Source organism: Scleropages formosus, chromosome 10, assembly GCF_900964775.1.
Source record: "Scleropages formosus chromosome 10, fSclFor1.1, whole genome shotgun sequence".
Taxonomy (NCBI): domain Eukaryota; kingdom Metazoa; phylum Chordata; class Actinopteri; order Osteoglossiformes; family Osteoglossidae; genus Scleropages; species Scleropages formosus.
Window position 1 is genome coordinate 4862051 of NC_041815.1, and position 24196 is coordinate 4886246.

The window sequence follows — 24196 nt, forward strand, 5'->3', positions numbered from 1 at the left end:
GTAGTGGGAGGATGGCACAGGAGTCCAGTTTCTCCCAGTACCACCCCTCGTCTCCCCCACCTCCCTCAAACCCCTGCAAGACTGCTCCCTCATCCTCACCCATAATAGAGAATCAACATTTTTCAGTGTCATTATTGACATTGGGGATGGTTTCATACGATGCCTGTTACATCTCAGGCAACATGTCATTACGTACTGTGCTGCTTGAAAGTTTGTGAACCCCTTGTGTCCTTTAGTTTTACCACAAAATAGTTATTTAATGAAAAGCAGACTTTCTAATAATAAGGCTGTAATAATCAATTCCATATGTTGCTTTACAGGAAATCATGTGTGTAGGAGAAAAGCAAAAGTAGTTCAGGTGCAAAAATAAGTGAAGCCCAAACTGTTTTCGTTAAGCGAAGTAGTTAAGTAGAATCAGGTGTATCAATCATTGTAATTTAGTCATTGTATTTATTTTTGTAAGCTTACTGTAAGATTTAAAATGTAATAGTTTCTGCAATAGTTTAGAGTTCAAGGAATTTCCAGCAGCACTGTATATGGTTTACATATATGCAAATTTGAGTGCAATACATGTGATCAGAGAAAAAGTGATTATCTTGGGGGACAAGAAAAGTGGGGAATTTGTGAAGTGAAATTATCTTCATGGATTGTCACTCCTCAGATTTTGTATTTTTCCCCTAACAACCAATACCATCGCTGACCTCAGGATAAAATGGTGAGGCAGTCGACTCAGTGACAATTTTTGGCAAATGAGGACTAAATAGAGACAGTTTAATGGGTTATTGTGTAACTTGTACATGATTAATAACTATTTCTGGCCATGAAGAAAGTTTTGAAGTAAGGAGAGGAGTAAGGTTTCTGAGAGACAAGTACTAATGTTACTTGTGTGCCTGTTACATTACTGCACACAGTGCGTCACCTACTGAGGAAAATGAGCCAGTGCAGAGGCTTTTGAAGCATAATTTAGTCAAGAAGTATCAAAGCCTCTTTTCACCAGACATCTGCACAACAGCAGCTGCAGTTCATTGTTGGTTGAAGTCTCTTTGTGTGCAAATTGAACATTGTTCGCAAAAAAGTACTTGGACAGGGGGGCACTATTTCTGAGCACGTACGGGGCGGAAAAAAATGTTGTTTTCAACATAACATTTTCCATTAGCAAGTACATTCCTCATTCACTGTTTCCTGCTGAGGGCACCCAGTTCATTTCTGAGAACAACAGGACACATGCTCCATTTAGAAATCCCGCTGCATAAAGGAGCAATATAAAGTTGCGCACATGTTTTACACTTGCGTGTAACTGCAACAAGATTTGGGGTGTGTAAACATGTTACTGTGCTTATCTAAGGGATTGCCTAATTCACTGACTATTTAACTAAATATAAAAAATGTTGCTTTGCATATTACACTACTCACAGTGAATATGAACTATCCGTATCTTCTGGACCTGCAGATACATCATGCATAAAACCCACAGGATCCGTCCCTATCTAACAGACTTTGCACAACTACTTGTCCAGGCCATGGTAATATCCCGCCTGGACTACTGCAACTCACTCCTGTGTGGCCTTCCAGCTACTGCCATCAAACCTCTACAACTGATACAGAGTGCTGCTGCCCAAGTTGTTTAACTTGCTGAAGCATTCATATATCTCTTCCGCCTCGTTTTTCTGCATTAGCTTCCTACAACTGCCCAGATCAAATTCAAGACTCTGGTTATGGTTTACAAAAGCATCAATGATATCTATAAGACCTAATCATTTGCTATTCTCCAATCAGAGTGTCACGCTCCTCTATCTCTGCCTGCTTGGTAGTCCCACCCACCAAAGGTCCAAAACCAAAGCACAAAGGTTCTCAGTTTTGACTCCAAAGATCTCTTAAGTGCATATTAATGTGTGTGTGTTTATGCTCAATAATCTTTTTATTATAATTGCTGAATAACAAATAAACCTTTATACAGCTATTTCTGTGAGGTACATTGGTTCATACAATGGAAAGAAACAAACTATACTTTAGAATCGGACATCTGCATCTCACTCTCTTTCTGCTAATGTAATAGACATTGTATTTTCTATGAGATGCGTAACACTTTTCTAAAGTATCTGCTAAATGAGTAAATGTAAAGTAAATGTACCAGTTTGGCACAGGGAACATATCTGACACCAAGGGATCAGGCGAATTCTCATTGTAGGGAACAGACAAAAAGTCAATTGATCAATTTGATTTATTTATTCAGCAGACATGGAACCTATGTAGTCTTATCAGCCCACACCCATTATTCACCAAGGTGACTTACACTGCTAGATACACTACTTACAATGGGTCATACAATCAGAGGTCAGAGTGGGAGTGAGGATCCATAAATGAAATCAGAGGGCAAGGTAAGTGGTCAGAAGCCAGGGAATGAGGAACAGGACAAAAGCACAAGGAGGACAGTTGTCTCAGATTCTACCACTGAAATGTGGTAGAGTGGTAGTTTTTATAACCCAGTGTTTCAACTGAGGTCAGCTGCTGCTGGTTGAGGTGCAGCCATGGCGTGACAATACTCCCCCACCTCACAGGCGGCTTCAGCCACCCTGTGACATCTGGAAGGAGGGCAGCCCCTGGTATGGGGTGCCAGCCTAGCTGGATGGTACCGATGGAAGTTGGCAATGAAGGAGAAATCAAGGATGTTACCCGCTGGCACCCAGCCACCTTCCTTTGGGTTGTATTCCTCCCAGTCCACAAGGTACCGCATGTCCCCTCACTGGCATTGGGAATCCAGGAGTCCTCTAACTGTGTAGGCTGGAGCGCCATCCACCTGGCCTGACAGGGGAGGCGTGGTCATACAAGGGGCCTGGAGTCGAGATGTCTTGTATGCTTTGAAAAATGACACATGGAACGAGGGACAAACCTGCAGGTGCATTGGCAGCTGTAAGCGGTAGGTTACTGGGGTGAGCCGGTGGATAATATTTTAGGGACTGATACTGCGCGGGCCGAGCTTCATGGATGGGAGTCGTAGTCGCAGGTCCCTGGTGGAGAGCCAGACCCATTGCCCTGGATGGAAGCTGAGGTGTGGCAATTTCAACTCGCTTAGCGTTTGTACCTGTCGGTGCTGTGCCGGATATGGTCCTTAACAGCCTGCCATGTCTCCTCACTGCCCCGGAAGCAGGCATTGACCGCAAGCACATCGCTGGAGCCTGGATGCCAGGGAAATGGGGGAAGTTGATAGCTAAACACACACTGAAAAGGAGAAATACCTGTGGATGAGTGTGATAAGGAGTTGTGAGCGCATTCCAGCCATGGGAGCCAAGCTGAGTCTCCTGTATGGACACCACGTTCTGCAGGTGCTCAATCTCTGCTGGGTCCATTGGCAAGGTGGAACAGGGGACTCAGGGAAAGTCGGACCCATATGCAGGAGAGGTTATCTGAAACCAAGGGATCAGGCAAGTTCTCGTTGTCAGGGAGAAGAGTCGGTCAGTCTGCGGTCAGAGCAGGAGCAAGGATCCTTAGATGAAGTCAGAGGACAAGGCAAGTGGCCGGAAGCAGGGAAACAAGGAAGAGGAATGAAGGCTGAAGACAAACAGGATATAAGTCCAAGGAGGCCAGTTGTCTCTATGAGATTCCACAACTGAAATATGGTTGAGTGATAGTTTTTAGGGGGGGTGTGGTGGCGCAGTGGCGCAGTGGGTTGGCCCACAGTCCTGCTCTCCGGTGGGTCTGGGGTTCGAGTCCCGCTTGGGGTGCCTTGCGACGGACTGGCGTCCCGTCCTGGGTGTGTCCCCTCCCCCTCCGGCCTTACGCCCTGTGTTGCCGGGTTAGGCTCCGGTTCCCCGTGACCCTGTATGGGACAAGCGGTTGGGTTGGGTTGGGTTGTGTTGTGTTGTGTTGTGTGTGATAGTTTTTATGGTCAAGTGTTTCAACTGAAGTCAGGTGCTTAACTGAAGTCAGGTGCTGCCAGTTGAGGTGCGGGTGTGGTCATGACACAGTTCTAATTTGTTAAGGAAAATCAGTTTACTTATTTGTTTGTTCATTTTTTTTGCACCTGTTGAAGGTGACTTACAGCCTTAGGCAAAAGGTACTTTTTCAGTCTAGTGGATCTGAACTCTTACATGGCTTATTTTTGTCCGTACACTGACAGATTTGTTCAGCAGGATTTGTCCAAATGCCTGCCATCTGTATTACCTAGTGTTGTGATCTCAGTTCTGCAACATGTGACACAGATGAACATGAAGTTAACACACTGCACAGGAAGACACTGGACATCCCAGTGTAACAAAATCACAGACTGCCAACAGTCTTTGAAGCATTAAGAGGATGAAGATTTACATTTATTTCTATGCATTGTTTACAACATACTTTATTGACACTTCTCTCCAAAGTTACTTACAACTATTTAACCATTTATACAGCTGGGTAATATTTACCAGACTAATTTAGGACAAGTACTCTATTCCAGAACACTGCAGCTGGAGAAGTAAGTTGAACCTGCAACCTTTGACTCCAAAGGCAGCAGCTTTAACCACTATGTTACCAGCTGCAGAGCGGTTTTGTGAAGTTCCTCTAACATCAAATGGTTGGCTCAGATTAGTTGCCAGCATAGGACAAACATCTGTCTGTTTTAGGGGAGTGCTGTACTCCAAAACCATCATGAATGCATAACTAGGAAAAAGGCAGTAAGAAAACAAAAGGACTGCTTAATGTCTCTTGGCCACCAGAGCGGTACTGAATTTCAAGCTGTGTATGAAATGAGTTAAACTTACTGTATACACGACTTTAGCATACTTACTTTTACATTTACATTTATTCATTTAGCAGACGCTTTTGTCCAAAGCGACGTACATCTCAGCAAAAGTACAATTTATGCATTACAAATTACACCATACATGTAGATGAAACTGAATCAATGTTATTGTAATAGGGGATGTAACATTTAGAGAATTCTCCAATTTTCATTTCAATATTCCTAATATGGAGTGGCATATGGGTAAATGGTTCCTTACAGCTCTGGGGCAGTCGGTTCAAACCAAGTCTAGTTCAGTCTGTATGAAGTCTGCATGGTCACCCATGTTTTCTTGGATTTCCTCCTGGTACTCTTGTTTCCTCCCAAAATCCAAAGACATGTTCTTCAGGTGAACAGGTGACTCTAAATTTCCTCTTTTGTGTGTGTGTGTGTGTGTGTGTGTGTGTGTGTGTGTGTGTGTGTGTGTGTGTGTGTGTGTGTGTGTGTGTGAGATTACCTTGTGACAGACTGACATCCTGACCAGGGTGTAACCTGTGTTATGCCTTTTGCTTACAAGATAGGCGTTTTGGCCATGTCAACCCTGTACGGGACAAGCGGTTATTCTAGAAGGATGGATGATGAATGGAAATAGTGAATATTTAATTTTTTTTCTTATCTTTCAAAACAATTATAAGATCGATTATCACAAAAACAAATACACAAAGGGGTTTGCCAGGACTATGGTTTAATAACCTCTGATAATTATATATTAAAGAGAAAAAAGAGTGGAATGAATAATAAGTGTTAAACAAGCCACAATACTGTATTACAATGACATTTGCACAAAAGTACTCTTAGTCTGGTGAGAACTCGGTATCACATGTTTAGTTATTTATTTAGTTTTGACTGATAAGATTTACTAGAGTTGATTAAGCTTCCATACAGCAGTGTATCTGAAATTAAGCTGAGCTTTCATTTTGCTCTCTTCTGATATGAGGAACAGTGCATTCTGTGACAGGAAAAACTGAAAAAAAAACATTCTTAGTCTCCAGTGTATGTTCACTGACTCTCTGCCTGAGGTTAAGTTGGGACATAAAGCTGAAGTCATGGTTTGACATGTAGCTACATCATCCACCAGCTGTAATCAGAGTTTATGATGAAATGCACAACAGTTTGCCATGTTGCACAGTGGCATTTACTCTAGCTGAGGTAAGAGAGCTGCCTGCAGTCACAGACTTGAACATCACTGCCTGGCAGCATGTGACGCTCCTCCAGTTTCACACACACACATTGTCTGAAACTGCTTGTCCCATACAGGGTCACAGGGAGCCGGAGCCTAACCTGGCAACACAGGGTGTAAGGCTGGAGAGGGAGGGGACACACCCAGGATGGGAAACCAGTCTGTCACAATGCACCCCAAGTGGGACTCGAAGAGCAGGACCCAGTCCAACCCACCGCGCCACCGCACTCCCTCCTTCAGTTTCATACAGCTATTTTCCAGAGAAAATGGCAGAATTATTCTTTATCAAAGCTTGCATACACAATGTTCCTTGAAAGTATGTGAACTGTTTTAGATAAGGCTATTATTCTTGAATAAAATATTAAAATAAACTTATAAAATGAATAAATGATTATGACACCAGGGGGGTGTGGTGGCACGGCGGGTTTGGCCGGTGCCCGCTGTGGGGCAGGTGTGGGGCTCGAGCCCTGCTTAGGGCGCCATTCAACGGACAGGCCCCCCCTCCCGGGTGTGTCCCTTCAGCCTTGCACCCTGTGTTGCCGGGTTAGGCTCCGGCTCTCTGCGACCTCGCTCAGGATGAGTGGTTGTTGACATTGGTTGATTGGATTTAGACACCTAACTGGTTTAACCAATGCAACTTGAGGTTCACTTATTTTTGCACATGCACTACTTCCATTTTACTACTACACATATGATTTCCTCTAAAGCAACATATGGAAACAGTGATTACACACCTATTACATCAAATGAGAAAGACTGCTTCTCATCAAATAACCTTTTTTTGGTAAGACACAAGGAGTTCACAAACTTTCAAACACACACACATTTTCCAAACTGCTTGTCCCATATGGGGTCGCAGGGAGCCAGAGCCTACCCAGCAATTCAGGGCATGAGGCTAGAGGGGACACACCCAGGATGGGATGCCAGTCCGCCGCAAGGCACCCCAAGCAGGACCTGAACCCCAGACCCACCAGAGAGCAGGACCCGGTCCAACCCACTGCGCCACCGCACCCCCCGAACTTTCAAACAGCGGTGCATAAAGATAATCTTATCTAAACTTTATTTTTGGGCAAAAACCCATCTTCTGTCCTCTATTGCTAAAACCTGACCTTAACAAACTCAGTGAAAAAGAATATGAAACTACACATGTTTTGGGGGACAGAGCAGCATCCTTATTACAGCATACAAATAAACAGATGCAGAAGTGGTTAAGCTTTTTAGTGTTCAGGTGCTGTGTGTAGAAGCTGGCAAGAGTCTGCAAATAATCATTCATCAAAAGCACATTAATTGTAATTTTGGACAATTTTGGATGCACTTGTATGCACTCAGCATCACGAGCTGTGTCAAGTAAACCCATTAGCTTCCCTATGTTAATAGTGACATTTCCTTAAATGGGTACTACATGCTCAGGGAATTATAACACTGCTGGGGTCCTTTCTAAATTGTGCAAACTGTGTGCGAGTCATAGAAACACAGGAATCTTCCTGACTCTGGTAAGTCATTCTGGGACATCATCTGTCATATAGCATTGAAACAAATCAACTCTCCGGTTATGAGAACTCTGAAAGGTTTGGCTACTTTCAGGACTGAGATTCTGTGTAAGCCACAGGGACTTAAACACTTCACTGTCTTCCTCCATAAAACCGTGAACTACTTAAGCTAAACTTGATTGCAACATGATCAGAGAAAGCTTTCTGTCAGTTTTACAGCAAAAGATCCAACATTGTGAGGACAGAGGTACTTTGTGCTGTTATTTCAGAATCCATATGGAGATGCCAGTCTCACATTGCTGCAGTATTATGATGCTTTGGGTGAGTTTCTGGAGGTGCACCTTCAGTAGATGGCTCATGACTAGTTGTTGCTGAGCTGAGTTCCTCCAAACGCTCCACTCTCTGGTCTCTCTGTTGTCCAATCTCCGCAGCTCTGCCAGGTAATTGCTCTGTCCCAGCCCCCTCATCCACAGTCTTCAACAAGTGTTTCGTTGTGTTCCCCACTGGCAGCTCATATTCAAAAGAGGCCTCAGAGGCCAGATGGTATCGAGCAGCAGACCTGTCACACGAAGAGCTACTATGGATGTTCTTTGAGATCAGCTTGCCCTTCTGCTGGCCATTCGATGCTGTGGAGTTATTGGGACTATGGTTGGCATGTTTCAAATTTGATTCTTTATTGCTAGATTTGTCTTCCTTTAGAAATGAGCCTTTCTCCTTCATCAGGCCCAGAACATCATACCGGAAACTTGAAATGTCTTGTTTCAGTTCCTGAAAGGATTGAAAAAGTCCATCAAGATTCCTTTCAACAATGTTCCCTTAGTGAGATCAGCAGAAAGAAGACTACTGCTCTGTAAATTTTAATGAGAACCTGATTTAATTCTGAATCACCAGATAACATTCTATATAATTACACACACACACACACACATTATCAGAACTGCTTGTCCCATACGGGGTCACGGGGAACCGGAGCCAACCCGGTAACACAGGGCGTAAGGCCGGAGGGGGAGGGGACACACCCAGGACGGGACGCCAGTCCGTCGCAAGGCACCCCAAGCGGGACTCGAACCCCAGACCCACCAGAGAGCAGGACTGCGGTCCAACCCACTGCGCCACCACACCCCCCTCTATATAATTACAAAATCACTATTTCATCAATATAATTATTATACATAATTACACTTATTATAAGTCTAGAGACACTACTGGGATTAAAAGATATGTTGTTGTAAAAATGTTATTGTACAAGACTGGTTTTACAGTAAGAATGGAAAACACTAACCAAAAACATACAAAGCATGTTGAATATGGGAACACAAGAAAACATCTCACACAAATGCAAACAAAAAAAAATGAATGTACCTTGAAGTTCTCCTCTGTGAGCCCTTCTTCTGTTTTTGCATGTCTTATCGTTGCAGCCACATATCTTTTGATCAAATGTCTCATGACTTCCTATTTACGAGGAAAACATGACAGGCAATTTAATTAATGAAATATAATATTTTTTCTTTTTCATGCTTAAAATAACATTTAAAAAGTCAGAAAATGCATAATGTACTTTTATCTGTTTATTTCGTCTACTTAGTGAGTCGCAGACAAATCTGCAAACAGTCTGGGGTTTTACAGAACCTGAAATAACTTAAAGTAATTATTTAAGACAGCAATGTTTAGACTTAAGAAGTAAAACATTCTAACAGTTGTGCTTTCTTCAGTACATAATAGGTGAGTAAAGTAATGGAAGTAATAATTACCTGATACTGATTATTTATTTGGATATTTTCAGAATTTTGCTTCTACAGGAAAAAAAAAATATATTACAAACTCACATTAAAAAAGTCCCAACTGGATTTGAGTTTAATGTCTACATATTTTCATTCAAGTCCTCACCCCAATTGCTGAATCTCTTTCTCTTCGTTTTGATGTTGTTCTTCTGTAAATGTGCTTCTTAGTCCATTTGATGAAATACCAAATGGACTTGGGGCTCGGAATTATATTAAAAGGGGATGGAAGAGTGCCTCCTTCTTCAAAGTAGCTGATCCACAGCTTTGTTCGTGCAAATTTCCACTCAATATCTGCATGATCCTAGGGAAAAATTCAAAGGCAAAGGATGTAGGAAAAAAACTAATTCCCTTTACACATAAAGAATAATAAATCACAGGCAAACTGAGCACATCAATACATCTCATTTTTAAATGTTTGTTTTGTGTAAATAAGTCCTACTCTGATAAAGAATATGTTCTTTGGAATTTGACGGATGGACGAACGGATGGATGGCTGGATGGAAGGGTATGATTTCTCTATATATCTCATGCCATAGTTCTGAAGCTTTATAAACTGGGAAGAACATGTACATATACAATGCTGCTTGAAAATATGTGAACCCCCAGTGTCCCTTAATTTTACCACAACCTGGTTATTTAATAAAAGCAGTCTTTCTTACCAGATACGATAGGTGTGTAATGACCAGTTCTGTATGTTGCTTTACAGAAAGTCATGTGGATACAATAAAAACAGAAGTCGTGCAGGTGCAAAAATAAGTGAACCCCCAAGTTGCATTGGTTAAACCATGTAGGTAAATAGAATCAGGCGTGTAGATCAAAATCATTTATGTATTTCCTCAGTTCACAGTTGAGATTTAGATTTGAATAGTTTATTGGAACTTTACATGAGAAAGTAGAACACATATTTTAAAACCCTGAGGTACACTTTGATGTGGATGTTCAACACTCACAAAGATTTGCTGGTAGGAGTTGTTCATCATGGCGATGAGCATGTTAAGAAGAACCACCAGAGAGATGACATTGTAGGTGCCAAACATGGTGGCTCCCACAAAATTGGTGAACTTGTGGTTGGCTGTGACGTTGGTGACATGAAGGCCAACAAGCCCGAAAACAGACCAGAACAGGGACTGCAGGGTCTCAAAAAATCTGAGTAAAGGAAGTTAAAAATGAAATATATAAGATGAAATATTTCTTTGCGAGCACTCATAAAAAACTAATGCAAAACCAATTACAATTAATGGTAGGACTGTATAATACTTAATTCTTTGTGATTGGTCAGTAAATGCTGGATAAAATGTGAGAACTACCAAGGAGAGATGGTTAGACTTACGTCGAGAAAGCTCGAGTCTGGTAATAGAAGTACAGCTGATTGAGACCGTTGGCAAAGGCTAGCAACACCAGGCAGAAAATGAAGAGGAACTTCAGTATGTCCAGGAGCATGCGGCCCAGAGAAATTTGCAGCGGGCCCAGGTGCGAGTTGGCCGTGAACAAGGAGATGAGCCGTAGTGAGCTGAAGATGTTAGCAATCGCAAAGAGGGCCTCAGCAACTAGTGTGGGGTGAAACATCTCCCAGTCATCCCTGCATTTTTTACCCCTATACTGGAAGGACAGAGCAGGACTGGTCACATTTTGGTTAACATAGATGTTAACAGAACAAATCTACAGGACAGGCAAATAAAGAACATATATTCTACACATCTTTTCATCCCAATGTCTGGTATATAATATCCACATGATTTAGATGCACCACATTAAAGTTGTCACGCAGAGGTATGTATCAGGTGTAACAGATGCATTTTCGACTTACGATCGGGGACCACCTGCAGTGCTATAACTATGAAGATATCACAATGTGTCTACACATATACACAAACTCCACACAGACTGAGAGGGGATCGAACCCATTTCCCCTCACGCCACCCAGGCGCTGTGCCGCCGATATATATTCAAGTAATTTTTTGTACACTGTATGGAATATGCCACACTGAATTATTTGCATAATGTTTCAGTCAGCACCCTACCTTAACATAGGCAACGATTCTGAGTGCTATAGTTGCCAGGTACAAGGAATTCATGACAAAGTCCATGAGGTTCCACCAGTCATCAATGTAGTCCTGCAGTCCATCATTCCACATCTGTTTGATCTCAGTCCACACAAAACCTACGGAAGAATTTTAGCAGTCTTAACTGAGCAATTTAAATACCACTGATGTTGTCTAAATATTCTAGTAAGAAAGCTGAATAGCTGAAGAAAGATGTTTACAGATCCCCTCAGAACACACACACACACACACACACACACTGAACTCACTGAACTGAATTTAATTTTAACACAAAATTAATTCCTGTTTTTCATTTTTTTTTTTTTATTATTATCTTGGTTCCATAAGAAGAGCAACTGAATGTTACTTGCCGAAGTTCTAAGGCCCTTAGGATAAATATTCGTCGATATGTCAAAACCTAATAATCTTGTATCACCTAGAATCCAAGGTAGGATCATCCATTCCACTATGGTGGGTGCTGGTCCCTCGTTGCATTTGTCTGTGAACATCATATGCTGGGATGCCATCAACAGGAGGCAGAGGAAGGTTAGGTAGGACGCTGTGTGGCAGATGAACTTGATGAAAGGCTTGCGGATGAAGAGGCCGCAGCGGCTTTTGGGGGCGACCAGGTAGCAGAGGCAGAGGATGGGGAACAATAGTCCAATGCAAATGGAGGTAAGCAGCTTTACTGCCCAGTGGCGCTTTCTCCAACTGGGAAACTCACCATACCAGCGTGCAGCCAACAGCTGCTGACAGTTGGGTTGAGCCACAAACTGAGAAATCAAAGAAAAAGAGAGAAAGATTAAGCAAACGTGTTGAAACTCTACTTTTTATCATGTCACAAGCAGACCGAAAGAAGATGCAATGATGAGATAATACTTGAAACCGTAAGTATAGGTGGGCACACAGTCTGATCAAGACTGCATTAATTAAAGCTTAAACACATATCCTCCTCTTAGCCTTGCTAATCATCTAGTTTTCAAAATCAATAAGTTCTCTTCTTAAGGACATGGTACAATTGCTATTTGATTGAATTTCACATAGCACTTTCCAATCAGTAAGATAAGTAATGATCTCTAAGATGCCATTATGGATGTTTGTATAACAGCTATTCTTGAAACCATAGTCCGGGTGTCAGCTGGAATTTTTGTGAAAATTTGGTCAATCTATCGCACCTGAAATCTCCCACTGGAGTCATAAAACTATTTGTTGCTTTCACTGGATATTCTTCACGCAATTATGCTCACTTTGGAAAAATATCGTTATCATTTGTAGCTATATATTTCAATAATGTATTACTTGGGGCACTGAAGAACTACTGTTCCAATTGTTTAGCCATTCAGAGAGCAAATAGTTCCTATGGGTGGGTGGGAGGAAGGGTGTGATGTATAACTTTTCAACTACATACTAATTCACATGCACATAAATATTGAATGACAGTTGTACCTTTGTCTTCTTTATACTAGAATATTGGATGCTATTTTAGAAAATCTGCTTATGCTATGTCATTGATTTATGTTTATACTGGAAGTAACAAGAACACCTTCCTCAAACATTTAAAAAGCTTCTTCAAGCATAGCAGGGCCTCTAAGTGCATTCATAGATTTATTAAGGTCAGAACTGATCACCTCCTTCTGATGGTACTTTATGGCCAACTTCAGCCGGGCCAAGTCGTTGCTGTTCTCCTGGTTTAGCAAAGTGATGTCGTCCCGAAAGTTGAGGATCATCTCAAGCTCGTGAGAGCTGCGTGTCTGGTCCAGAAGGTCCTTGGCAAAGCGTTTGCACTGATGTGATAATTCTTCATACTCTGACTTGAACTCAATCTCCATCTTGCTGAGCTCCAGAAGCTCCCAGCTGAGCTGGAAGGCGGCGAGGATGGGGTCCTCACTGGACAGGGCAATGAGCGAGGGGCAGGCCAGGGCCCGATACAGGTTGAGGCGGGAGCGGGAGTTGCGAAGGCTGTCAGCATCTGAGTTGGACGAGCACTCCAAACATTTGCACCGCACGCCATGTGGCTTGGGCACTGACACACCCATCTGCAGCAGCATCTTGATGATCTCATAGTTGTTGGTGTGAGCAGCCAGGATGATGGGAGTGATATCTGGTGTGAAATAGGAAAACTGCCTGTCCCCCCAGATCTGTGGCACCTGTAGTGGCACAACCGTTTCAAAAGACATGACACTCAGCTTCAAGAATGTTCGAGTGGCATTCTGCCATAAACAAATCATATTTATATCGTCTAAAAAGTTAAATCTCCACGTTTTCCTTGTCTTAATTAAATCTTTCATAACGATATTTTGCCTTTGGAAATAGAAGGATTAAAAATGAATGTTTTCACAATTTCTACAGGATTTAAAAATAAAATTGAAATTGGGGTGTTGCATTTGAAATGAATTTAAGTTATGGCAGTAAGTGACAACACAAAATATTTATATCAAATATTAGAGTCTTCCTGTGCATTAATATGACTATGATGATGGCGATTTTAAAAAAGTGCTAAAAGAAGATGAAATGGAAAAGGAAAACCATACTTCTCAGTTTAAAATTCAAAGTACACACACACGCATGCACGCACACACACACACACACACACACCATCATCTGAAACTGCTTGTCCCATACGGGGTTGCGGGGAGCTGGAGCCTAACCCGGCAACACAGGGCGAAAGGCTGGAGAGGAGGAGACACACCCAGCACGGGACACCAGTCCATCACAAGGCACCCCAAGCAGGACTCAAACCCCAGACCCACTGGACAGCAGGACCCGGTCCCCCCCCACTGCACCCTTCAAATTCAAAGTACACACACACACATTTTCAGAACCGCTTGTCCCTTACGGGGTCACGGGGAACCGGAGCCTAGCCGGCAACACAGGGCATAAGGCCGGAGGGGGAGGGGACACACCCAGGACGGGACGCCAGTCCGTCACAAGGCACCCCAAGCGGGACTTGAACCCCAGACCCACCGGAGAGTAGAACTGCGGTCCAACCCACTGCGCCACCGCACCCCCAAATTCAAAGTAATGCAACAAAAAAAAAAAAAAAAAAAAAAAAAAGTATTAAAAGGCAATATCATTACAAATGACCTTGTGTGATTCCATTTTCCATTCATTTATCAAACCAGCACAGAAGGGTTATAGGTGTCATGAGAGATTACATTAAGATTTACATGTATTCATTTAAGGGGGGTGTGGTGGCGCAGTGGGTTGGACCGGGTCCTGCTCTCCGGTGTATCTGGGGTTCAAGTCCCGCTTGGGGTGCCTTGTGACGGACTGGCGTCCCGTCCTGGGTGTGTCCCCTCCCCCTTCGGCCTTACGCCCTGTGTTACCGGGTAGGCTCCGGTTCCCCGTGACCCCGTATGGGACAAGCGGTTCTGAAAGTGTGTGTGTGTGTGTGTGTGTGTGTGTGTGTGTGTGTGTGTGTGTGTGTGTGTGTGTGTGTGTGTGTGTGTGTGTGTGTGGGTGGTGGGTTGGACTGGGTCCTGCTCTCCAGTGTATCTGGGGTTCGAGTCCCTCTTGGGGTGCCTTGTGATGGACTGGTGTCCTGTCCTGTCCTGTCCTGTCCTGTCCTGGGTGTGTCCCCTCCCCCTATGCTGTAAGTTGCTGGGTTAGGCTCTGGTTCCCTGTAACCCTGTATGGAACAAGCGGTTCAGAAAATGTGTGTGTGTACTGACAGGGGGTGTGAAACAAGTTCCCTTGACAGTTGGCAAACTAAGACAACTAGTTGGCAGACTAGACTAAAATGAAGTTTGTTCAGAAACAGAATACACTGAGCAACAAAGCATTGTGAGAGGACCTGCAATCCCCACCTCCATTACTGCCAGTACACACACATCATCTGAAACCACTTGTCCCATATGGGATTGTGGGGAGCTGGAGCTTAACCCAACAACACAAGGCTGGAGGGGGAGGAGACACATCTTAATGATGTACAGAGTGGTTTTTATTCTGAACTTGGATTTGAGTTAGATTTTCTGTGTGTTTAAAAGACAAGAACTTTGCATGTATTGTGGAAAAAAAATAGGTGAACCGTTAGGGGCTCAGGAACACATTCATCCATCCATCTTCCATCCCGCTTGTCCTAATAGGGTTGCAGTGGCAGCAGGGAGAGTAGAGAGGCCCAGCTGCCCCTGTCCTCTGCAACTTCCTCCAGCTCAACCTGGGGGATCCCCAGCCGTTCCCAGGCCAACTGTGAGATATAATCCCTCCAGCGGGTCCTGGGCCGACCTCGGGGCCTTGTCCCAGTTGGCCGTTCCCGGTATACCTCCTAAGGGAGGCACCCAGGGGGCATCCTTATCAGATGCCTGAAACACCTCAACTGGCTCTCTCAATGTGGAGGAGTAGCGGCTCTACTCTGAGTTCCTCCCGGATGTCCGAACTCCTCACCCTATCACGGAGAGTAAGTCCCAACACCCTGCGGAGAAAACTCATTTCGGCCGCTTGTATCCGCGATCTTATTCTTTCGGTCATTACTCAAGGTTCATGACGATAGGTGAGGGTAGGGACGTAGATCGACCAGTAAATGCAGAGCTTTGCCTTATGGCTCAGCTCTCCCTTCACCACTACAGTCCGGTACAGCGACCACATTACTGCGGCCGATCTCACGCTCCCTTCTCCCCTTGCTTGTGAACAAGACCTCAAGATACCTGAACTCCTCCACCTGGGGCAAATTCTCGCCCCTTACCTGGAGGGGGCATGCTATCATTTTCCATGAGAGAACCATGGACTCAGACTTTGAGGTGCTGATCCTCATCCCAACCGCTTTACACTTGGCTGCAAACCATTCCAGTGCGGGTTGGAAGCATCCATGTGATCGTGCCAGAAGGACAACATCATCTGCAAAGAGCAGAGACGTCACCTTCCGACTCCCACACAGAATGCCCTCCTGGCCTCGACTGTGCCTTGATATCCTGTCCATGAAAACCACAAACAGGAGTGGAGACAAGGCACAACCTTGGCGGAGTCCAACACCCACACTGAACAGGCTTGACTTAATGCCGAGTATGCAGACACAGCTATCGCTCCGTATGTACAAGGACCGAATGGCCCGCAGTAGCGGCCCCGGTATCCCATACTCCCGAAGCACCTCCCAGAAAATTTTCTGGGGGACACGGTCATAGGCCTTCTCCAAGTCCACAAAACACATGTAGACTGGATTAGCGAACTCCCATGCCCCTTCAATTACCTGTGAGAGGGTAAAAAGCTGGTCCACTGTTCCACGGCCAGGGCGGAATCCGCATTGTTCCTCTTCAATCTAAGGTTCAACTATCGGCCGGAGCCTCTTCTCCAGCACCCCGGCATAGACTTTCCCAGGGAGGCTGAGAAGTGTGATACCCCGATAGTTGGTACACACTCTCCGGTCCCCTTTCTTAAAAACAGGGACCACCACCCCAGTTTTCCAATCCAAAGGCACTGTCCCTGAGGTCCATGCAACATTGCAGAGGCGTGTCAACCATGACAGCTCTGCAACATCTAGGGCCTTAAGCAGTTCCGGGCGGATCTCATCCACCCCCGGTGCTTTGCCACTGTGGAGCTTACCAACTACCTCAGTGACTTCCACCAGGGAAATGAACTCTGACGGCCTGAAAGCCTCAGGCCCTGACTCCTGTAAGGGAGGCATATCACTTGGGTTTAAGAATTCTTCAAAGTGCTCCTTCCACCTCCCGACAATGTCCCCATCTGAAGTCAGAGTTTCTCCACTCCTGCTGAACACAGCCTGAGCGAAACTCCTCCGACCCCTTCTGAGCTGCCGGATGGTTCTCCAGAACCTCTCTGAAGCCGACCTATAGACGTTTTCCATGGCCTCTCCAAACTCCTCCCATGCCCTAGATTTTGCTTCTGCAACAGCAGCAGATGTTGCTGCCTTTTTTACCTGCCGGTACCTGTCTGCTGAGTCAGGAGTCCCCAGAGCCAACCAGGCCCTAAAGGCCTCCTTCTTCAGCTTAACGGCTTCCCTCACCACCAGTGTCCAACAGCAGGTTCTCGGGTTGCCGCCCTGGCTGGCACTAAGAAGCTTTTGGCCACAGCTGTGCCTGGCTGCTTCCACAATGGAGATTTTGAACAGAGTCCATTCAGACTCCATGTCCCCTGCCTCCTCCGGGACATGGGAGAAGCTCTCCTGGAGGTGCGAGTTAAAATCATTCTGGACAAGGCCCTCCGACAATCGTTCCCAGCACACCCTCATTCAACGTCTGGGCCTACCGGGTCTGTCCATCAGTTTTCCCCACCATCTGATCCAACTCACCACCACACGGTGATTGGTTGACAGCTCAGCACCTCTCTTCATTCGAGTGTCCAGAACACGTGGCCTCAAGTCAGATAAAACGACTACAAAGTCGATCACTGACCTTTGGCCCAAGGAGCTCTGGTACCAAGTACACTTATGAGCATCCTTGTGTTCGAACATGGTGTTTGTTATGGACAAACCATGGCTAGCACAAAAGTCCAATAACATTTCACCATTCGGGTTTAGATCAGGCAGGTCGTTCTTCCCAGTCACCCCCGCCAGATTTCCCAGTCATTGCCGACGTGAGCATTGAAGTCCCCTGGCAGAACTATGGAGTCTGTAGGTGGAGCCCTCTCCAGAACCCCACCCACCCTCTCCAAGAAGGCCGAATACTCTGAACTGCTGTTTGGTGCATAAGCACACACAACAGTCAAAGTTTTCCTCTCTGCGACCCTAAGTCGCATTGAGGCGACCCTCTCGTCCACCGGGACAAACTCTAACTGTATGGCAGCCAGCTAGGGGCTTGTGAGTATCCCCACACCCACCCAGCGCCACTCAGCCCATGCAACAGCTGAGTAGGAGAGAGACCACCCCCTATCGATGAGTTTGGTTCCAGAGCCAACACTGTGAGTGGAGGTGAGCCCAACTATATCTAGTTGGTATTTCTCAACCTCCCGCACCAGTTCCGGCTCCTTCCCCCCAGTGAGGTAACATTCCACGTACCAAGAGCCAGTTTCTGTTGCGAGGGACCGCGACATCATGCACCACCCCGCCCCCTCCCACTGCTTGGTACACATTGCACCCGACCCCCATGATGGACCTTGCAGGTGGTGGGCCCACATGGCCCCTCCACGATGCCTTTTCGGGCTGAGCCCGGCTGAGTTACGTGGGCTGCCCGGCCACCAGGCACTCGCCTAGGAACACTATCCCCAGACCTGGCTCCAGGGGTAGGTCCCGGTGACCCTATTCTGGGCAGGGTAAACGTTTTTCTGTTTACATTTTTCATAGGGGTTTTTTGGATCGTATTAGTCTGGATTCTTTCTCTTTTAATACATAACAAGAAATCAGAGACTATTTAAATGTATCTAAGCCACTCAAGTGTCATGTTCCAGCAGCCAAAAAGAGAAGCGAACAAATGTTGTTGCTACCAACTCCTCCTGCTATGTCATATCCAGTTCCATCTTATTATGATCGGTTTGGCTGAGTGGATGAGTCTGTCCATCAATAATTCATACAGCTGGGTATTTTATCCCTGCTAAAGGACCCTACACTCTATTGAGAGTCTATATATGTTTATGTATGTTTAAATATCTCAAAAAATATATATATTACTAGGAAGGTGATTAGGAATCGTGGATATGAGGAAAAAGTTTTATGCAGCTACTCGTGCGATGAACATTGGTTCATATGGTGGAAAGTAACAAACTAACTGCACTTAAGAATCACGCATCTGCATCTAAGTGTCTCTTTCTCCTAATGTAATGTAGATATTGTATTTTCTATGAGATGTATGTCGCTTTGGAGAAAAGCATCTGCTAAATTAATAAATGCATTGCTTCTTCAACCTGAAACCCCTCCAGTCTCAGAATATCTATGCTTACAGCTGCTTGTATTACAAGAACAGCTTCATACATGTACATTTTTTCACTTGGCTGACACTTTTCTCCAAAGAAACTCACAACTGTTAAGCTACTTACAGTTGTACAATTAAATGTACATTAAATTCCAAACAGATACATGGAGAGGCTGTGCCACAATCTCTATGCTGTCAAGCAGATTTTTAGAGCTCTTTTAACATACATTTGTTAGTGCCAGAAAATGGTCAGATGACAAAGGTCTGCCTGTAGTACAATCAGTATGTATTCCAGTTAGTACTTTGTCAAATAAATGATTACATTTATTTATTTAGCAGATGCTTTTCTCCAAAGCGACTTCCAATAAGCTCTATGTAGTGTTCAGCCAAAAACAATTTATTCACCGCGGTGACTTACACTGCTAGATACACTACTTACACTGGGTCACTCATCCATACATCAGTGGAGCACACTCTCTCTGTCACTCACACACTATGGGGGAACCTGAACAGCATCTCTTTGGACTGTGGGAGGAAACCGGAGCACCCGGAGGAAACCCACGCAGACACGGGGAGAACATACAAACGCCACACAGACTGAGCGGGGATCGAACCCCTGTCCTTTTGCATCACCCTGGTGCTGTGAGACAGCAGCACTACTCACTGCGCCACCCGGTGAACTTTGAAACTATATCAGACCATCCAGTTTTAAAGATTTTTTAAAGCACCCAGATGAAACCCAGAGAACATGCAAACTCCACACAGACTAAGCGGGGATCAACCCTACCTCCTTTCACAACACCCAGGTGCTGTGAGACAGCAGCACTATTTGCTGTGCCACCATGCCGTCCATGACTCCAAATGACTCGAGTAAAAAATACTTTTCATTAGCAAAACACATTTTGTCGTACCGACCGCACCTGTGACTGGTATCAGTCTGCCTCTTCCGAATCACCAGTGGTTACAGATCTTGCAAATTTCACCAAATGATGATTCGGTTTAAAAAAATAAGACCTTTCAGGGTTCCCTACCTTTTTCTCCTTGCTTGGCTTCTTATGGTTGAGCAGCAACTCTACGGCACCCACCACCCCCCTGCGGATGGCGTGCAACAAGGCATCCCCCACATATACATTGTAGGAGAGCAGTAGCTGGATGATGTCCAGATTTTCGTTCTCAATGGCGATGAGCAGCGCCGTGCGGCCCAGGGAGTCCACACAGTTGATGTTGATCTTGAAGTAGATCTCAGCCTCCTCCAGAGCCTGTTTGACGCTGGCGTAATCACCGCAGTCCACAGCATTCAGGTAGGCCTTCTCCAGGGGCGACAGCTCTGGTTCGGCCCGCACAACACGCAGCGGGATGCGGTCCTGTTGGGACGAGCTGTTTCTCTTCCAATAGTACAGGTTCATGATCGCTGCTAGGCCATCCCGTGGTGCTGGAGCAAGGCAGAAGGAGAACAAGAAGAACAGCAGAGCTGCTGGGGCAGGGACATTGGAAGAGGAGATGTGAAGGAAGAAAACTGCTCAGCCAGCACTCAAGTTATTCCACTCTTCCCTGTCTGCTCTGGTGTGCCGCAGTTTCTGACCCTGTCATGTCACTTCCCAGCAAATGAGAAAAAAGGGGCTGTTATTCCATAAACCAGCACTGTTTTCCCAACAGGGCACGGAGTTTGTGCCCTTAATTGCATCTGGTTACTTGTAGATTAGAGGTGTGGCTCACCCCTGGGATCTCACGGCAGTAAACATCTTAAGGGATACATTCCATCAGGAAACTACTATGGCTGATAGCAACCAAACTGGTTCCAGGAAATTACTTCACCCTTCAGTGATATTTCTCCATTCATAATACCTTTGGGTGTATAAGTAATGTAGCAGTTGAGAAACTGCACTTTTTACCAGAAGGTTGCTGTGGTACAAGTAGTATGAGTGTAGTTGTCCTAGTAAAATGCTTACATTTGCACCTGCGATAAGATGCCTCTGTAAATATCCAGTTGTGCTGCGCAAAGTCGGAAAATTGTAACCTATCACAGTGCTGTCTGAGAAAAACAGTTTGTACCTCCTTAAATCAAATATAACAATTTAGGGTGGAGAGTTCAGCTGATTCCATTTTCCCACCTAACAGATGACAGAAGAAATTGACATTCTCAAGAATTAATCCTATTTAAGCTGCTGCAAATGTTATATTTTCTATTATAAGTGATCACCAAATATTTATAAATATAACAAATATTTCTATAAAAGCTCCTTGGTTACCACAAATTATAATAATGTATTAAGAGGAGTATTATGAGAATCAAAGTAAAACCGACTTCCACTTCAACTAAAGGACAGCAGCGATACAAGGTTAGCTCAGTTCTACACTGCTGGACTTGGGGACAATCACTTGTAATGGGTGGGAATTTAGTTACACAGTAGGAAACACTATACTTGGGTGGAGGGGTGCAGTGGTGCACTGGGTTTGCTCGGGGACTGCTCTATGGTGGGTCTGGGGTTTGAGGCCTGCTTGGGGTGCCTTGCAATGGACTGGCATCCCATCCTGGGTGTGTCCTCTCCCCCTTCGGCCTTGTATCCTGTGTTCCTGGGTTAGGCTCTGGCTTGCCTTGACACCACTTGGGACAAGCAGTTGTACACAGTTTGTGTGTACTTGGGTGGTGGGGTCAGCCCCCCCACCACTAGCCCTGGTACAAAGGATCTTCAGCAAAACAAAACCCTATTAGAAAATGAGGTGTCAAAATACTCACACTGATGCTTGAACATGTTTTGAGTATAAAAAATAACTTATGGTAAGGGTTGCCTGGTGGCATCGTGGTTGGAGCAGCTTCCTTTGGCTCTGAAGGTGGCTGGTTTGATCCCTGCCTCCAGCTATAGTACCCTTGAGCGAGGTGCTTGCCCTGAAATTGCTCCAGTACTTTCCCCCAGCTGTGTACCCGGGTGCATTATTGTGGCCCTGTCTGGGGTGTGCCCCCCCACCCCCTCAGCCTTGCACCCAATGTCTCCAGGTTAGGCTCTGGTGGTTTTTTAAGTTGGTTGGCTATTTATGTCAAAAAAAAGAACATAAACACTACACTGCCCTGCTGTAACATCCAGCACCCATCAGTTTAGTTTTCTCAGGAACACCAGGTGATGTTACCTGACAAGGGGTCTCGACCTGGGGGGCGAAGTACTGAGTTGAGGTGGGGGCTCAGCAAGAAGTCACTTTGAAACGTGTAGCTGCTCAGCTGAGATAACTGTACTGTACTGTACACTGGGTGTTTGCAGATGTCACTACCCTGCAATAGACTGGCGGCCCATCCAGGGTGTATATCCCCACCCCTCCTCCCCAGCCGCACACCCAGTGCCTCCGGGATAGGCTCCGGATCACCGCGACCCTGCTCAGGACAAGCGGTATTGGAACTGGGTGGATGCATAATTAATTGCACTACAATTAATTAATAGTCATAGTTGAAGGAAAACGTGTACTTACATCGCTGTTGGTGCTTTTAGAAAAAAATGAATCACGATGAATTAGGACGAATTTACGTCACTAAGCGGACGCCACATGATTTAAAGAAAATTTGCAAAACACACACAGAGACACACAATGAACTGAACCAACATGAAAGGAGGCGATCATGTCACGCTCTTCCAGTTCACATACGTTGCACGAAGTTTACGAACACGCGGCGAGATGGTGCAGAAGTTGAGCACTTACTCAGAGCGCGGGGAGGAGGCGCGCGGCAGTTGCACGACATCGGCGGAGCATCTCCATCCTCTCCTTAGAGAACCGCACCGATGGGATGAAGGAGATCGCGGCTGGAGTCATCATGATGATCATCGACCCCCGTCACTCATCGTCGCTCTCTTGCTCCTCGCGACAGGGACCCCGGGGGAAAGCAGCTCGAGACGGAGACTCGAACGCGACGAGTTGCCTTCCGAACGACTAGGCTTGGAGATGGACGAGACTTTACTAAGTTGTCACGCATGGCAGGGGGGGCGGGTGCAGTGCTTTCGCTTTCTATCTAAATAAGGCAGCTCGTAGTAAAGAGCGGTACTTCAGCTCGCGTCATTTCCATACATTTCTTTTCATTGTCCATAAATTGGATCAGTATTTGCATCAATCTGTGCAACCTGCTGAAGTTTTGTCCCACGTTCAGCCGACATCCTCAGAAATATGGGCCTTACACTATTGATAACACGCAAATGAAGTTGACATTATTAAAAGAAGAACATTTTTTTTTTATTAGGGCAGCGGGTAGTAGACTAATGTTCAATTTTATTTCACTGGAAGGGTTGCTATCTTGAATGCGTATAATAAATAATCAAAAGACAGAGAAGGTTCTCCGTCCTTTCTCGAATGACGTGGAACGATCTGCCTCTCAGAACTGCTGAATCCCTCGCAACTTTCAAGACGGGTCTCAAAACGCACCTCTTCCTGACACATTTCTTTCCCAATCTACTCCATACATTACATTATTTGTTACAAGTACTTTGTCCTCCTACCAGCTCTATACGCTACCAGTCCTACATCCAGCAACCCTTCTGCATGTAGTGTTAAAACAGTGGTACTGTCATAAATTGCACTATGAGGGTCACGTGTCTCCGTCCGTATCTGCGTCCGTATCTCTCCATCTGCTGGTGAAATGCACTTTTGATTATTTTTACTTATGTACCGCTGTGGAGAAAAGCGTCTGCTAAATGAATAAATGTAGACGTGAATGTAAAACAATGATAAGTGGTGTCACCGCCCCAATACCAGACCATACAGAATCCTTAGTATTTTGTACTAATCCATGGATTACTCGTAAATCGTAATTTCCCTATATCACTGAATGTAGTGACATAAATAACTAGCAAAATTAAAATGACACCTCTAAATTGCAATATCATACGCATACACACAGCCTAAGTAGTTTCATTAAGTGAGAATTCGGTAAGAAAATAATAGAATTCGAAGTAAAAGCGTTTAAGAACTACACCAAAATTATGTTTATTTTAATGTTATTGATACAGGTTCACAAATACTAATTACCACAATATTGTAGCTAAAACACAAGAAAATTTGACAAAATCAACGACTGCCGAAACAGCATCAGCGATAAAAACAACAGCGCGCGCTCGCAGCGCATGCAGACGAAACCACGTGATTCGAAGCGTCATTGTAATTCGCAATTGT

General features: G+C 44.9%; 1 protein-coding gene across 1 annotated transcript; it reads right to left on the reverse strand.

Annotated features, from left to right (window-relative positions):
- Positions 1-7036: 7036 nt before the first annotated feature.
- LOC108941081 (short transient receptor potential channel 4-like) lies at positions 7037-20701 on the reverse strand. Its single transcript, XM_018763548.2, has 10 exons — positions 20080-20701; positions 12881-13399; positions 11689-12025; positions 11232-11371; positions 10541-10809; positions 10161-10356; positions 9317-9511; positions 9181-9222; positions 8792-8881; positions 7037-8197 (listed from the first exon to the last, which is right to left on the reverse strand). The coding sequence occupies exons 1-10, from the start codon at positions 20452-20454 to the stop codon at positions 7721-7723; spliced, it is 2640 nt and encodes an 879-aa protein (XP_018619064.1). The 5' UTR covers positions 20455-20701; the 3' UTR covers positions 7037-7720.
- Positions 20702-24196: the final 3495 nt, after the last annotated feature.

What these genes read in the sequence shown, in the direction of transcription:
- LOC108941081 (XM_018763548.2), bottom strand. Translation starts at nt 20,454, where the DNA reads ATGAACCTGTACTATTGGAAGAGAAACAGCTCGTCCCAACAGGACCGC. An exon ending in AGCCAAGCAAGGAGAAAAAG is followed by an intron (nt 13,400 to 20,079) that starts GTAGGGAACCCT and finishes GTGCCACTACAG; the next exon opens with GTGCCACAGATCTGGGGGGA. An exon ending in ACTCCTACCAGCAAATCTTT is followed by an intron (nt 9,512 to 10,160) that starts GTGAGTGTTGAA and finishes ATTTTTCCCTAG; the next exon opens with GATCATGCAGATATTGAGTG.